This window comes from Lynx rufus, unplaced genomic scaffold, assembly GCF_022079265.1.
Source record: "Lynx rufus isolate CCGP_SWC_20201006 ecotype Redwood Valley unplaced genomic scaffold, mLynRuf1.p SCAF_3, whole genome shotgun sequence".
NCBI classification, from domain to species: Eukaryota; Metazoa; Chordata; class Mammalia; order Carnivora; family Felidae; genus Lynx; species Lynx rufus.
In genome coordinates, this window is record NW_025814845.1 from 37,585,004 (window position 1) to 37,601,408 (window position 16,405).

Below are 16,405 nucleotides of genomic sequence, written 5' to 3' on the forward strand. Positions count from 1 at the left end.
TCTCCCACTTGTGGTTTCTCTCTCTCCCTCTCTCTCTCAAAAAGTAAATAAACAAACTTAACAAAAAGAAAAAAGACAACCAGTATAAATGATGGAAAACCAGAAACAAACCAAACAACCAGCTATGATTCTTTGCTGGTTCTGTAATTTGACCCCTTTCCCCTGAGCCACCCACTCAAAGCCTTTTATCCTAGACTTTGCCCTATTCGAAGGGCCCTTTCATTTCTATCACTTTCTTCCTTTAACATCCTTCCACCAAGAACTTGTCATGACCATCACCATGAACCCACTTTCTTTCCTGCAGCAGCTCCTTTGACTCTCTCCTCTTCAAACTGTTACCTGGATGTGGAGGTCAGAACTAGGTTCTGCTGGCCCTGGGAGTCTCGGGCCTGGCAATCCTGAGTCCAGCCCCATGGACTGTCTGTTGCCTGGGACTCCTGGGCCCCAAAAAACAGCAGGAGAACTCTTGATTCAATAGCTGGCAAAAGGCTTTTTTAAACCCTGGGAACATTTGAGATGTGTTACAGCATGGGCTGTAGCAGAGAACAACACAAATCTTGGCATGGGAAAACAGAGGGAGAAGAGGGGGGATCTCTGATTGTCTACACTGAAAACAGGTTTTGTTCTTGTTGAGCGAGGCATGGCACATGCCATGTGGAATCCTTGACCCTGGGCAGAGGGCTGAAGGGATTCCCATACCAGAGACCGTACATGGCAAATTCATTTAGTCACACAGAGTAGGAGGAGAGTCCCTTAGAAGAGAGGGCATTTCCAAACTAAGATAAATCCAAAAAATTCATGGCAATGAATCACAACCTTCATAAAATCCTTATTTGTAATCCTAAGAATCAGGGGAGTTCTCACAATTAGACAAGGGCTATCTGGCTTCCAAGCATAACCCTCTTCAAATCATCAGTTATGTCTCAGTCAGATCACTTTATTTATTCATTTTTCTAAATATAATTTATTGCCAACTATATACAGTGTGCTCTTGGTTTTGGGGGTAGATTCCTGTGGTGCATCGCTTACATATCACAGCCAGTGCCCTCCTCAATGCCCATCACCCACTTTCCCCTCTCCCCCACCCTCCATCAACCCTCAGTTTGTTCTCTGTATTTAAGAGTCTCTTTTGGTTTGCCTCCCTCCCTCTCTGCTTGTAACTATTTTTTCCCTTTCCCTTTCCCCATGGTCTTCTGTTAAGTTTCTCGAGTTCCACATATGAGGGAAAACATACGATATCTGTCTTTCGCTGTCAGTCAGATCACTTTACAGTAGGGCCCAAGGGCGCCTGGGTGGCTCAGTCGGTTAAGCAGCCAACTATTGATTTTGGCTCAAGTCATGATCTCACGAATGGTGGGATAAGGTCCTGCATTGGGCTCTGCACTGTTAGCGCAGAGCCCGCTTGGGATTCTCGTTCTCCCTCTCTCTCTGCCCCTCCCCCACTTGTGCTCATGCTCTCTCTCTCTATCAAAATAAATAAATTTAAAAAAAAGAAAAAGAAAATAAGGTCCAAGTTTTCACTGTTTAGTACCTTCTCTAATTCTAAAGATTTTGGTATTTTTTCCTAGAATTTATTTAAGAACAGAAACACTATTTATTTTACATATTTTTTATACCTTATCTACTTCTTTTTTTAAAAAAAATTTTTTTTTCAACGTTTATTTATTTTTGGGACAGAGAGAGACAGAGCATGAACGGGGGAGGGGCAGAGAGAGAGGGAGACACACAATCGGAAACAGGCTCCAGGCTCTGAGCCATCAGCCCAGAGCCTGACATGGGGCTCGAACTCACGGACCAGATCGTGACCTGGCTGAAGTCGGACGCTTAACCGACTGTGCCACCCAGGCGCCCCTACCTTATCTACTTCTAAAACAACTTTGGGGGATCACACCACCGAGGGCTATTAATCCTTTTCTAGATTTTAAGGTACATCCACCTTACGGGCAGTGATACGGACAGAGGAGACAGCTTTTTGTTGGTGGTGGTGATGGTGGTGTTTTTAAATAAGTGAATGAAGCATCAGAATGACCCCCTTAGAATGACCACGGAAGAGTATCTGGTATATATGAGCTTCTCATTAAAACCTGGCCACGCACTGCTAGTGGGCTTATAAATAGTATGCCCATTGCCTTCTCTGGAAAGCAGTTTGACAGCATGCATTAGGAGTCCTAACAAGTTCATCACTACCCTTTAGACCAGTACGTAAATTTTTAGAGACCTCGTTGAAGACAATAAGCAAAAAGAGGTTATCCCAGTTCACGTTACGGAGCAAAGATGCTACACAGCACAGTGCCTTACAAATAAGGCAATGGTTATATAAAATATCAAACATCTATGTGGCATGTGCCTCGTTGTATGCGCTAAGGCCTAGCACAGTGCCTCATACATGCTAGGATCTCAGTAAATATCTGATGAATTTGTGACTGAATGAAACATAATGCAGTTATGAAAATGTTTTTGAAGAATACCTAATGGCATGAGGAAAATTCAATTCATAATATACTGTGAAGTAGAATAAAAAGGATACAAAACATACACAGCATGATTCTGCTCCTTAAATAACAGTTAAAAAAAAAAAACTGAACGGAAATATGCTAATGTTAACACGGGCCAACTCTAGTTGATTTATGAGTAATTTTTATTAACATTTTTCGTATTTTAAACATATTGCTATCATATTGCTATGATCATATTGCTATCATAGCAAGAGAAAAGAAACAAACATTTTTTTTTTTTTAAGGCCACTCTTGGAAACTGTATTCTGATTTCCTGAATGAATGAACAATGATCTGTATTTCAAAGTCAGCTAAGCTGTGATTTGTTTAAAATAAATTCAATTATATTTGCCCGTGTAACTGCATCCATACATAGTACCTTCAGGTAAAGCCTATTTAGAGAAACTAATTCTCACAACATCCACTCTGTACAACTGACTTCAGGAAAGATATCTATTCACCTCCAAAATGCCTTACATAACTAGGAAAATGAAAACATTTTCTGGTTCTCCACATTCACAAAAAAACCATTTACTTACTCATATTGGTCTAAGTTGTTCGATTTCTTTCCCGTTACATAATTACTTGGGATGTATCCTTCACTCCTGGAAGGAAGGAAAATACTTTTAGGTAAACTGAAATTATTTTACTGAGAAGTTATTAAAAGAAAGATTATTGCCTTTATGAAATCATTAAAGCATTATATTGCCTAGAGCTTCAAGAAAAACTAGCTAACCCCCAATAATTCAATATACCTATAGCATTTGATGCTTTACAAAGTACTTCCTCATTTGGCCTTCCCTAAAATTGTGAGGTAGGCAGGCACTACCTTCCTGGGTAGGCAGGTACCCACTTCCTGGTGGGGAAAATGAAGCTTAGAAAGATTAAGGGATTTTCTTCAGGTCCCAAAGCTAGTCAGTAACAGGGTCAGAACTTAAAATCTGAACTTGTGACTAGGTTCAGAGCCCTTCCTAACATTTCACGATGCTTCCCTTGAATTCTTGGGATGTTTTAAAGAAATCTCTATTTGAGAAAAGTGAAAATGTTGGATAAAAACACCCATCTTGTCAATAGTCCCAAACATCTGTGGAGAGCATTGTTTCACAGTAGTCCCTGACCTCTATATCAACATCACCTGGGCCACTTGTTACAAAGGCAAATTCTTGGGTCATACCCCAAGGGAACTGAATGAGAAGGCCTATGTGAGGCCAAGGAAATTTCAGTTTTACCCCTCATAACTCTTACACATTACAGCTGAAGAAGACCTCATACCTGAAATCTGTTAGAGAAAAATCTCAAATGCTCACGAAGAGGTATCTATGTGAGATGATGGGTCTTCTAATTTGATTGTGGAAATCACTTCACAATGCATACATATATTACAACATTGTGTTGTACACCTTAAATATATGTAATTTTCACTTATCAATCATACTTCAATAAAACTGGGAAAATTTTTTTTAATTTAAAAAATTTAATTAAAAAAATTTTTAGCCAAAAAAACTCACTCATAATAGGTACACTCTTGGTAGGAGCCCAGATTATCAGTGTAAGATAAAAGGCATACATGCATACAATTTTAAAAATTGAGTAAAACCCTAGTAATCTTAAATTTGAATTTGGGGGCGCCTGGGTGGCTCGGTCGGTTAAGCGTCCGACTTCGGCTCAGGTCATGATCTCACGGTCCATGAGTTCGAGCCCTGAGTCGGACTCTGTGCTGACAGCTCAGAGCCCGGAGCCTGTTTCAGATTCTATGTCTCCCTCTCTCTATGCCCCTCCCCTGTTCATGCTCTGTTCTCTCTGTCTCAAAATAAATAAACGTTAAAAAAAAAAATTTTTTTTTGAATTTGAACTATTAGTAAGAACTCATAATACACACACACACACACACACACACACACACACACGTAGCTCTGTTGCACTGAAAAGGCCTAGAAACAATGACAATCAAGTAGTAATTAGAATCCTAGCACTCTGATTATTGTCCAAAGATTAATTCCCTACGAGGCAGCATTCCTCTGGAAAATGACAAATTGCAGGTTTGGCCAGGAAAAATACAAGATGAACTTGAGCTGTTTTATTTTACCCAGAAAGCAAGGAATCTAAGAAAGATTAAAGTGATCCCAACCAGGAGCACCTGGGTGGCTCAGTCGGTTGAGAATCCGACTTCGGCTCAGGTCATGATCTCACAGTTCAGTAGTTTGAGCCCCATGTCGGGCTCTGTGCTGACAGCTCAGAGCCTGGAGCCTGCTTAGGATTCTGTGTCTCCCTCTCTCTCTGCCCCTCCCCTGCTCTCTCTCTCTCTCAAATATAAAAAAAACATAAAAAAATTTTTTTTAAGTGATCCCAACCAAAAACAGCTACCACTCACCTATGATGGGACAATTCAAGCAAAAAGAATAATGACTGCAATGGTTGCAATATGCATCCATAATAATACTTAAAAAAAATAATTGGGTACCATTGTTATCACTAGAGGAAGCTCAGTTATCAACGCACTAAAATTGGTACAAGGAAAGAATCAAACATTTCTCTTGCCTTTGCTGCACAAACTAAATGAACTGGCTGATGAGGCAGTTCTTCTTTAGAGAATTAATAAATGTAGACAGAATGAAGAGTCAGAAAATTATCATTTTACAATCCCTAATGAAATAATGGATCTAAGCAGTAATCACTAATGAATGCCAAATCATTAGGTGCAATCCTGATGAGTTTTTTCATCACCTGAACCACTGAGTAATCTTCACATCATTAGAAGTGGGACAACCAGATATCAACTTCTAATATGATCAAGCCTCTAGATTACAATCTGCAGGAAATACAGGACACAGAGACATATTAGATGACGCCATGTGAAAGCATTTAGTTTAATCTAGATTGTGGCTCATTTCATAGAGTAAATGACCTGGTTTCATCAATAAATCAAAAAAAAAAAAAAAAAAAGGATGGGGGCTGTTGTAGAACAAGAGAGAGACCTATCAGCCCAAATGCAGTATGTGGACCTTGTTTTAGTCTTACTTAAACTGTACAAATACATATTAGAGCTACTCAGGGAAAAATGGAATTACATAATTGGTACTATCCTTAGACCTTGATCAGAGAGGTCCCTGTCGTGGTCTCACACTTCTAAGAGCATGCTAAAGTCCATGCTCCCTCAGTCCTCCTCTAGACCATCATCTGGGTAACTAGGACCCCCAAACTCTCTGTCCATTGGTAAGGCCAACACAGACCTTTCACCTTGCAGACTCTGAAAAGTAAATTATGCTAGTTATGTGCAACTCCTTCAGCCCAGGTCCAAGGGTGGCCAAGTTGGGGAGTGGCTCTTGTAAACTATGTGGACAGAGCTTAGACGTATGGCTGGGAGATCCATATGGTACACGTGAGACAGAACTGAGGTAGAAGGGAAGAGGAAAGGAAGGTACCCCAGGGAGTCAGCCCTCCATGCACTGTCACCTTCTGGCATGGGACTCTTAATTCAAACCTTGCCTCCTTGGCATTTTGAAGGTACGTTTGTCAGGTTCGAGGATAAATGGTATTTTATTGACCAGTTTGTCGGCTTGACTTATAACTTCAAAATACTTAGATACATGATATGTGGGCTTTCATTTATACTCTTCTTTCAGTCCTGAAAATGCTAGGGGAAAGTTTACAGATGGTATTTTTTAAAATTATCATTAAGTATGATAACGACATGGTAGTTGTTCAAAAACATCTTTAGCAGTTAGACTTAGGGGTGAAATTGACAAAATGATTTGAATTTACTTTTAAATACTCTAGAAAAAAAACAACTGGGAAGATTGGTAAATCAGTCCACAAGTGAAGCGAGGAATAGAGAACTGGAATTGAGAATGGGGCAAGGAGGTGAGAAAGTAGATTTGGAGGGAGGGTATGCTCTGTCCAGGGCAAAAAGTCCTCCTCTTTTTATCCACAAGAACTCAGAATATAAACAGGATTATATTTCAGAGGCAAGCAAAGGATAGAGTTTCCTTAATGAAGCCTAAAGGATGCTCATCCTCTACATTTATCCAGATCTATTCATTACTTACCAATAATAAAGTTGAAAGGACGGTTCCTTTAAATCCAAAATTATCTTGTATAAATAATGCTTGTTTTTAAATTTCTTGCATATATGTGTATACATGTATTTTATACATACACACATGCACGCACGCACAAGCACACACACACACATTCTCCCTCTTAGAAAAATGTAGGATTACTTACCTCAGGGGAGAAAAGCCTAAAATATCATTCCCCCAAGATAAAAGTTATCTAATTAAACATCTAATGAATGAGAAAGAGACCAATGTGATGCATTCTAATTTCTGGAAAGAAGTGGTTGATCCATTTACATTTATTGAGTCATTACTGAGACTACATTTTGTTACTGCAAAGTAACGATGTGTACTTCCATTACTTGCTGGCTGAACCAGTCTCATTACATGATTGTTACAGACGATTCTCTTCTTGCTCAGCACTTCACCCCCACCCCGACCCCCCGCTCTGTGTGTCATGCACAGAGAGGAAGCACTTACCCGTATTTATCTCTTGCTCTCCACCAATGAACATCATTCTTTTCTAATATAATATACTCTTGGCCTCTCTCTAATCTGAGATCATGTGCTTCTGTCGCTTGGAAATCATACATGGCTACAACGATTTCTTCACTATTATCTTCTTCCTCAGGTGGAATTGGGGGGGGAGGCCTTCGCTAAGAAGAGGAGACAACATCTGAAAATTTAGTCATTCTGCTTGAAACTGGGTACGGAATCAAACACTAAGTGATCCACACAGCACCGGAGGATAAAGCAGAAACCTCAAGTCTACGTAATGCAACCCGGGGAAACTTCCCGTGAGTTTAATGATATTGATGCTACTGGACCTCTCATGAGTTTCAGAATATAGGACACGAGCAAAACCCCTCTTTAAACATCAAACAGCCTCTGCTCGGTGTCAAGGCTGGCCTTCCAGGGAGAGCTAAGGATAATATGGGAGTAGAAACCAAAGGACTAACGGTGGACCCACCATTCAAATGGCCTGCAATGGGGAAAAGGCACACTAGGGAGCGAGTCTTTTACCAGGTATCCTCTCAGTCAGAGGAATTTGCACTTCTTCGTCCCTACTATGTGCAAGGCACGCACTTAGTACCTAACACACTTTTTCTCCTTTATTCTTAATACTGATCCCATGAAATAAGAGTATAAAACTCCCATTTTACAACTGAGGAAACATGGTTTAAGGAATCCACCCAAAGTCACTCGTACCAGATTCACATTGGATCAGGTACCATCTGGGTCCAAAGTATCCCGTATGGTGTTTTCCACCTCACCCACTCTTCAAAAGCATATCATTAAATCACCTCACCCACTCTTCAAAAGCATATCATTAAATCACTGAAGTCACTTCCTCGGCATAGTACTGTGGTCTTAAGACTGAAATAGTCCTTTAACGTCCCACAGCCCTTATACAAATCTTGAGGCCAAAATAAAAGCAAAATGCCACATGAGGAAGGGTCCCCAATGATAATATCTGATATAATTAAATTAATGTTATTTGACACCAAAAAAATTCAAAAATCCATAGTATATCTGTTTGTGATATGATACTGGGTGGCGGGGGAGGGGGGGCAAAGGGGCAGAATCACGTGAATGAATATAAACTTACTTAACAAACTGCAAATGCTTCCAAAAGGCAAAGTCCACCTACCTTCTTTGTTTCTGGTGCTGGAGGTAGTGCTTTTTTTATACCTGCAAATGACAACAACAAAAATAGGTCCAAATGTCATTTACCAATGATTGATAGTTTTAACAAAAAGTGAAGATGAACAGAGACCAGAAATCTACCTGGACTCTCTCACTCTGGTGCATGCAGCTTGTATCACTATTTCCGAAAAGACCTTAAAATGCTATCAAAGCTGGTTTGTTTTTTTGCCTTCCTGAACAAACTACAGACATGCCGTAGGGATCGGGGCCATGACTTATTCTTTGTAAACAAGTAGGAATATGACAAGTTAAGAAGCTTCTACTCAGCAAGGGAGACCATCAACAGAATGAAAGGCAGCCTACAGAAGGGGAGACAATGTTTGCAAACCACATATCAGATAAAGGGTTAATATCTAAAATATACAAGGAGCTCCTAGAATTCCATAGCGAAAAAATTCAATTAAAGACGTTACAAAGGACCTGAATAAACATTTGTCTAAAGAAGACATATAGAAGACATACAGGCCAACAGGTCCATCTCACATCTGTTAGAACGACTATTATCAAAAACACAAGAGAGAACAAATGCTGGTGAGGGTGTAGAGAAAAGGAAACCCTCGTGCACTGTCGGTGGGAACGCAAACTGGCACAGCCACTCTGGAAAACAGCATGGAGGTTCCTCAAGAAATTAAAAACAGAACTAGCATATGACCCAGCAATCCCACTTCTGGGTACATACACAAAGGGAAGGAAATCAGTACCTTGAAGAGACAGCTGCATTCCCATATTCATAGCAATGTTATTCACAGTAGCCAAGGTATGAAAACAACCTAAATGTCCAGCAACAGATGAATGGATTAAAAAAAAAAAAATGTGCTGTGTATGTATGTACGTACACAATGGAACCTTATTCAGCTTTTACAAAGAAGGGAATCTTGCCTTTTGCGACAACATAGATGAACCTGGAGGGCGTTATACTAAGTGAAGTAAGTCCAGACAGGAAAAAAAGACAAATATCATGTGGTATCACTTATATGCAGAATTTTTTTAAAAAAGTCAAACTCATGGTAACAGAGAGTAGAAAAAGTGGTTGCCAGGGGATGAGGGTTGGGGGGAAGGAGATAGAGATATTGGTAGAGGGCACATATTTTCACTTAGAAGATAAATAAGGTCTGAGTGTCTAATATATAACATAGGGACTACACTTGATAACACCGTAATGTAGAACTGAAATGTACTAAGAGAGTATGTGCAACTTAAATACTCTCACACATACACATAAAAAGGTATACATGTAAGGTAATAAATGTCTTAATTAACTCGATGGGAAGGATCTATTCATAATGCAAAAGTACATCAAATCATCACACTGTATGCTTTAAATATCTTACAATTTCATTTGCCAATTATACCTCAATAAAGTTGAAGGAAAAAAACCTGGGGCACCTGGGTGGTTCAGTCAGTTAAGCTTCTGACCCTTGATTTCAGCTCAGACCATAGCCCCTGGACAAATTCCATGCTGGGTGTGGAGCCTGCTTAAGATTCTCTCTCTCCTTCTCCCTCTGCCCCTCCCCTGATCATGTTCTCTTTCTCTCTCAAAAGAAAAGAAAAGAAAAGAAAAGAAAAGAAAAGAAAAGAAAAGAAAAGAAAAGAAAAAAGAAAAGAAAAAAGAAACAAGAGGGGCGCCTGGGTGGCTCAGTCGGTTGAGCGACCGACTTTGGCTCAAGTCGTGATCTCATAGCTCATGAGTTTGAGCCCCACATCGGGCTCTGTGCTGACAGCTCGAAGCCTGGAGCCTGCTTCGGATTCTGTGTCTCCCTCTCTCTCTGCCCCTAACCCACTCGCATTCTGTCCCTCTCTCAAAAATAAATAAACATTAAAAAACAAAAAAAAAAAAGAAAGAAAAGCTGCTGATGGTGCCACATTAGGCTTATGCTTTTAATAGAGTCATTTTAAGTAGGCTTCCTTATTATGATAAAAGTTCTCAAAAATAGACCTTTTGATTCCATGATATGGCCTCCCTGCTAACTAAATATAATTATTCTTACAAAATACACTGTGCTAGAAAATGTAAAGGCCATTCAAGATGGCCTTTCCAAAATCAAAATCAAAAATCAAAATCAAGTCACTGTTTCACTATCCCAATAGCATGTACATCCTACATACAATATAATTATAAAATAAAATAAATACTTACTACTCTCAAAAAGATTGTATTTTTCACATCCGGGTGCTAGTTTTTCAGTTTGTCTACAACACTGGTAACTTCCATCTGCCCAAAATTTAGGATGATATTTAATCATAATATTATTGTTGTTCTTTATTTCTGTAATTCATAGACACATTAAATGATCAGTGAAATAAAGCAGAGATGATAGAATGTTTTGTAAATAACACTGTTGATCATTCTTTATTTCTCAGATACTATGTTTACTATAAAAACACCTTCACAGCATCATACAACCCAGCATTCAGAAAATCCATATGGTTCTCTTTCACCTTTTTTTTTGGTGAAGCACCCTTGTTAGCAGAAGTGACCTCTGCTATACCATGATGGATAAACACAAAAGTCAGCCCACAACCAAAAGAAGGGATGAGGACTGTCCAGTGTAAATCACCCATTTAAATACTTATTCACAAGTCAATTCATCCATACCAAATGTTGACTAAATAGGCAATTTCTTAGCAAATCAAATCCTGTTATCCTAAAAGCCCAGATGCTTTATCATCTTTAAATGCATTAGGCATTAAATGAAAGTGTGTGTATATATACATACACACACTATGTATATACCACTAGAAGGAATCAGATTATAAAAAAGGAAGCTCTCTTCAGCATGAATCACAGTAACAGAATGTCCTTGGAGAAACACTTACTGTAGCTTAAAAGATTATAAATGCAAGATACATTAGCTGTATTTCTTTTTTAGTGATAACATCCTAAAATTATTTAGAGCTAATACGACATGAGTTTTACCTTCTTTTAACTTCTTCACCCACCGGTCCCTGCTTTGTGCACTAGGTGCAAAAATGTAAAGTGTGTTAGCATCATGAACAACCTAAAATAAAACAAAATGTGGATGAGGTGAGAAATACTTAGGCACAGCACTTCTGCCTAGCACAGAGCCTTTGGTACCACAGGCGCCAATGAATGATTCTGAAATGATCAAATAAAAGTCAATCACTTCGGATCCAAAGAACCCACATTCCTTTCTTACAAAAGCATACCTATTTCTTCATGTCGACATCAAGTGGGACACATATTTTGCAAAGGACTGTGTTTTCATAGAAGAAAAAATATACGGAGGCCAAGATGCTTCACTAATCTTATTTCTCACAATCTAATTAGCTGAAGATCCCGAAGTAAATTTGGTGTCTCGGGGATTATTCTAATCTAGTATTTTTCTGAATAATATTTTACATGAATGGACTACTCTCTCAGTTTCACTCCTATACCTTCCTTTTGCCACTATGAATAACAGCAGTAGCTAACTTTATTAAATACTACCCCAACTCTATACTATGTGCTTTACAGACATTAACTCAACTAATCCGACCATCAAGGCATCAGTATTTGCATTTTATAGAGGAGGAGACTAAAGGGCTGATCTCCAGACCCTCCACTCCTATGTAACTCCAGGAAGCACCATTCATATAGAACATGCTGTACATGGTGTCCCCCCAGTGTTGTGCTCCTTAACCTACCCATTGCCATTTGGCTAATCATCCAGAAAATCAGGATCTGACCTCAGAGTCCAAACCTTGAACCACAGTGCCTCTTTTACAGGTAACTCCTGGTGAGCAATGAAAAGTCTTATTCTTAATATTTTTAATATAGTAATAAAATCCAGCCTGGGAAACTAACCCAAGAATTTTGTCTTTGGTCTGTTGTCACTTTACCCTTGATCACAGTCACAAGGCAAAAACATCTTGATGGGCTACAAATAAATACAAGGCTAGAAATCTCCCTTCCGACACAGAAAGACAAATGCCACATGATCTCTATGCAAAATCTAAAACAGTAAAATTCATAGAAGCAGAGAGTAGAGGAGTAGTTGCCAGGGACAGGGAGGAGGGGGACATGGGGAGATGTTGGTCAAAGGGTACAAAGTTTCAGTTAAGCAAGATGAATGTTCTGGAAATCTAATATACAGCATAGTAATTACAGTTAATACTACTGGATGGTTTACCTGAAGTTTGCTAAGAGGGCAGGTCTTAAACGCTCACATACAAAAGAAAAGAAAAAAGAAAAGAAAAGAGAAAAGAGAGGGAAGGGAAGAGAAGGGAAGGTAAAGAAAGGAAGGGAAACGGAGGGAAACAAAGGGGAGAGAAGGGAAGTGGAGGGGAGGGGAGGGGAGAGGAGGGAAGGGAAAGGAAAGGAAAGGAAAAGAAAGGAAAGGAAAGGAAAGGAAAGGAAAGGAAAGGAAAGGAAAGGAAAGGAAGAAAATGGTAACTATGTCAAATGATGGATGTTAATTAGTTTGACTGTGATCATTTCACAATGTACACAGACACCAAAACATCAAGTTGTACCCCTTAAATATACACAACTCCTATGTGTCAACTGTCCCTTAAAAAAGCTGAAAAAAATTTTTTTAATCAACGACCACAGCAATGCCAGGAAACTGTAGTAGTAAGCATGACTAAAAACCCAGAATTACACTTTGGCAAACACATGGCAACTCACCTGAAATGGATATTTGTTTTGGCAGGGAACAACATCATCATCATTCTTCACTATTTCCACACACTTGATTTTTGAAACATCAATAAATCCCTTTCTGTATTTTTTCTGTTGAAAGATAAAAAGGAGGGTGGGGAGGGAGAACCATTACAATTATAAGACACAAGACAAGAGGTTAATAGTAATATCTGTTAATGAAATCACTGATTCAAAATATTACTACTTCCTTAATAATTACCTAAATCAGGTTTCCATTTATTGTCAAAACATTTCAAACTACTAACACTGTGAGAACTGTAATAAAAGTAATTATTTCCATTTATTTCTAAAGATGAAGTTTTCTTATCCTTGCCCCCAACACTCTAGAACACATAAATGGACTCCCCCCGCCTTCTTTTTTTTGTCACCCTCCCCTCAGACTTAGATCTTTTCAATTTCTTCAGCGTCTTGAGGTCAGCACTCCACCCCCACACCCTCACCCTGCCAGAATAGCATCGAAGACCAAATCAAGCAAAACTCCAGGGAGCTGATCACAGATGCAAAACTCCAGCCGGTTCCATTTTCCCCTGCAGCACACAGAACCAGGAGGGCGGGAGGTGGACTTAAGGTATTCCCATAAAGCTTCCATTCTCATTCTACCGTTGGATGGGCTATTTGGCTTCTCTACTGCCCTCTCTCTGCTCACTGCAATTCTGGCTGCAGCAATTAAGTAAGGACATTTCGAGACCTCCCTCCACCCTTATGTTTAGTAACCTCACACCTGAGAATTTGTCAAAGGGGGGAAAAAAAAAAGAGTACAAAGTAGTGTATGCGAACATAAGTTGATATAATACGCCCATTAAAAACCACTACAAACTCAATGTAGAAATAAAAAAATGCTTCCTGAATGATATTAATAATTGATATACTCCACAGAAAAAGCCGTATAAAGACTAAAAGTTACCTTTGGGAAGAGGAGGGTAGATATTCGTATGATGAGGAATAGAAGAAAAAGTAGAGAAATGAAGAACACTGTAATATTTGGGGTGACCTCACCACTCCCTGGCACTGGTCATTCTAAACTGCTTCATTAAATATTCTGGAATTGCCCTCTGGTCACAACCTTCGGGCCCTCTATCCTCCTCCAAGGAATCTGCTCTGCATTTTTACTGTCACCATAAGACTTTTAAGACCTACCCTCTGTCCCAGACCACCAGCTCCCATCTGATAGATGACTAGACTCTTGTGGAGGTCATTTCATCATAGTAGCCTCTTTCTCTCTTTCCTCTCTCCCCCAACCCCTGCACACATGCCATATATCCTTTGGCATTTTTATCAGCCCCCAGTTCTATCCACACCCTCCCTATTCCTTTCTACCTGGCTGCAGAAGGTTAACAATAATCCTGATTTTCCTCTCCATGCCTGCCCAGGCCTTCACTGCTGCTCCTTCATTCCTCTGTGTCTCTAATGGAGAGAACCTGGTGGGCTCCATGATGACCACCGGTCTTATCAGAACTACAAACCCTTCCCACTCCCTTGGTCCTGGGAGACTGCTTTATGGAGAAGACAGCAGCTATCCCATGAGTATACCTTCCAACTTCCTCCCTTTGTAGATCAAAGGCACTCTAAGATTTGTCCTTTTTTTCTTCTCTTTTCTTCCGTCTCTTGGAGACAATGAGGAAAGTACAGCTCAGACAAGTTAAATATGTCAATTACCCAAAGACCCCAAAGCCCACTAGACCCTGGGATACCCCACAGTTGCAAACAAGTAACAGCGTTAATGAAGCCAAGTCCCCAGGGGGGGCAACAAGGATTCTGAGCATGGACTGAGCTTTCGTCAGGGTAGAGAGAGGACATTCTCCCCGGTCGTGCTTTTCTGAGGGTCTTACTTCTACCGATAGGCACATTCGGACCTCTCCCATCCACACCAAGAATCCTTCTTCTGGCCCCTGCTACTGACCTCACTTTTCCCTTCCTGAAAGAGATGATGACTACACCCTTGGCCCCCATTTCCTTCCCACCCACTCCCCCTGCTTAGCCACTTGCAGTCTACCTCCCACCTCACCACAGCCTGCTCAGCAGGTCTCAAAAACATCACCAAACCCAACAGTCCGTGCTCGACTGCCATCCACTCAGCCCTTTGTAAGGCATTTGCAAGTGCCAACACTCTCTTCTCTCTGAGCAGCCTTGACTTTGGGCCGTCCTGGTTTTTCCTTCTCTCCCTGCCCTTCAGCATCCTCCAAAACAACACCTGTCCTGTGTCAGCAACTGTGTCAAGAAGTACACAGTCAAGATCAGCGAAGCTCACTCCCTGAGCAGATAGCTCAAACCCTGTGCCATTTAATCCTCACAGCTACTCTGTGCGGTAAATCTTACTAGGCGCATTTTACGGAGGGAGGAAACTGAAATTACGTGACTTGCCCAAGTTTGCCTGTAGGAGAGACAGACACGGTATTTATTATACAATGCTGTAATAATTATTACAAAAGATTATCTTTTGTAATAAAAAAGATGCTCAGGGACACAGAGGAGCTGAGGCTTAAATTCAATGACAGTTCTGGAAGAGAAATTCTGATACATGATAGGGAAAGAGTAAACAGCACCCACAAAGAAAAACATAATCCAGAATGGGCTCAGTCGTTTCACATGTGAAATGGGAATAATAACGGCTGTGAGAATCAAAGGAGTAGGTATTTCAAAGTGCTTAGAATAGTGTCTGGCCTATGATATGATATCTGGAAGTGTCTGCTACATAAAATAAATAAGTAACAAAAAAAGATCAATGCGGCAGAAGCACAGGGTGCGTGAGACAGGACAGAAAGGTGAGCGGGGGCCAGCTTGTATGTAGAACCCAGTGCACAAGTGTCAAGAGGTCTGGTCAGACACGGCCACCCATCCTCCTCTTGGGGCCTGGGCCAGTCGATAGGAGGAAGAAATTGCCACGGTACCAGCCTCCTTTTAAGAAGTCACACATGCTCAATGTAGAAACTGTAGTAAATGCTAATAGCACAGAGAGAGTCAAATGACCTTTAATCTCCCAACGCTGCAGAAAAATCACTGACATTGCTCACAGGGGTCATTTATCACCTGCCAGCTCTCTCAGCCCTTGAGCGATAGGCTATATATGGTCTGTTTCCAAGACACCCATCTCCACCCACCACCTGCCCCTGCTACTAAATACAGCTGTTAAATGCAGGTCAATCTATGCAGGAAAATTTAGGATGGCTTGTATACTGGGTTGACTTGTGCCCCCTCAACTCATACTCTGTGATACATAATACTATATAGATTATATAGATTATATATATTTGCGATCTACAATCGACTCACGTACCATATTAGTATTTGGGTTTGCAGATAAACGTTCGAATTTAAGTTGCTCACGCATGATTTTATCTATCCCACCAGAAAACACGGATCAGACACCAAGCACACATCGTGTGCTGCAGCTGCAAAGCTACGGAGGGGGGTAAGGGTCTCCCCGAGAGGAGTTCACAATACTATCTTGGGTGAAAGGAGAAGAGGGGGGTGATTCATAATCAAAT

At 40.4% G+C, this 16,405-nt stretch overlaps 1 protein-coding gene across 2 annotated transcripts in view; it reads right to left on the minus strand.

The window, feature by feature from the left end:
* TEC (tec protein tyrosine kinase) overlaps positions 1-16,405 on the minus strand; it is a 127,773-nt gene that overhangs the window by 23,832 nt on the left and 87,536 nt on the right. For both annotated transcript variants that reach the window (XM_047091314.1, XM_047091313.1), the window contains exons 3-8: positions 12,885-12,989; positions 11,175-11,256; positions 10,395-10,523; positions 8,202-8,242; positions 7,031-7,206; positions 3,035-3,100 (exon numbers count right to left, since the gene is read on the minus strand). In XM_047091314.1, the coding sequence (XP_046947270.1) occupies positions 3,035-3,100; positions 7,031-7,206; positions 8,202-8,242; positions 10,395-10,523; positions 11,175-11,256; positions 12,885-12,989 (599 nt within the window). The remainder of the gene's footprint in view (positions 1-3,034; positions 3,101-7,030; positions 7,207-8,201; positions 8,243-10,394; positions 10,524-11,174; positions 11,257-12,884; positions 12,990-16,405) is intronic.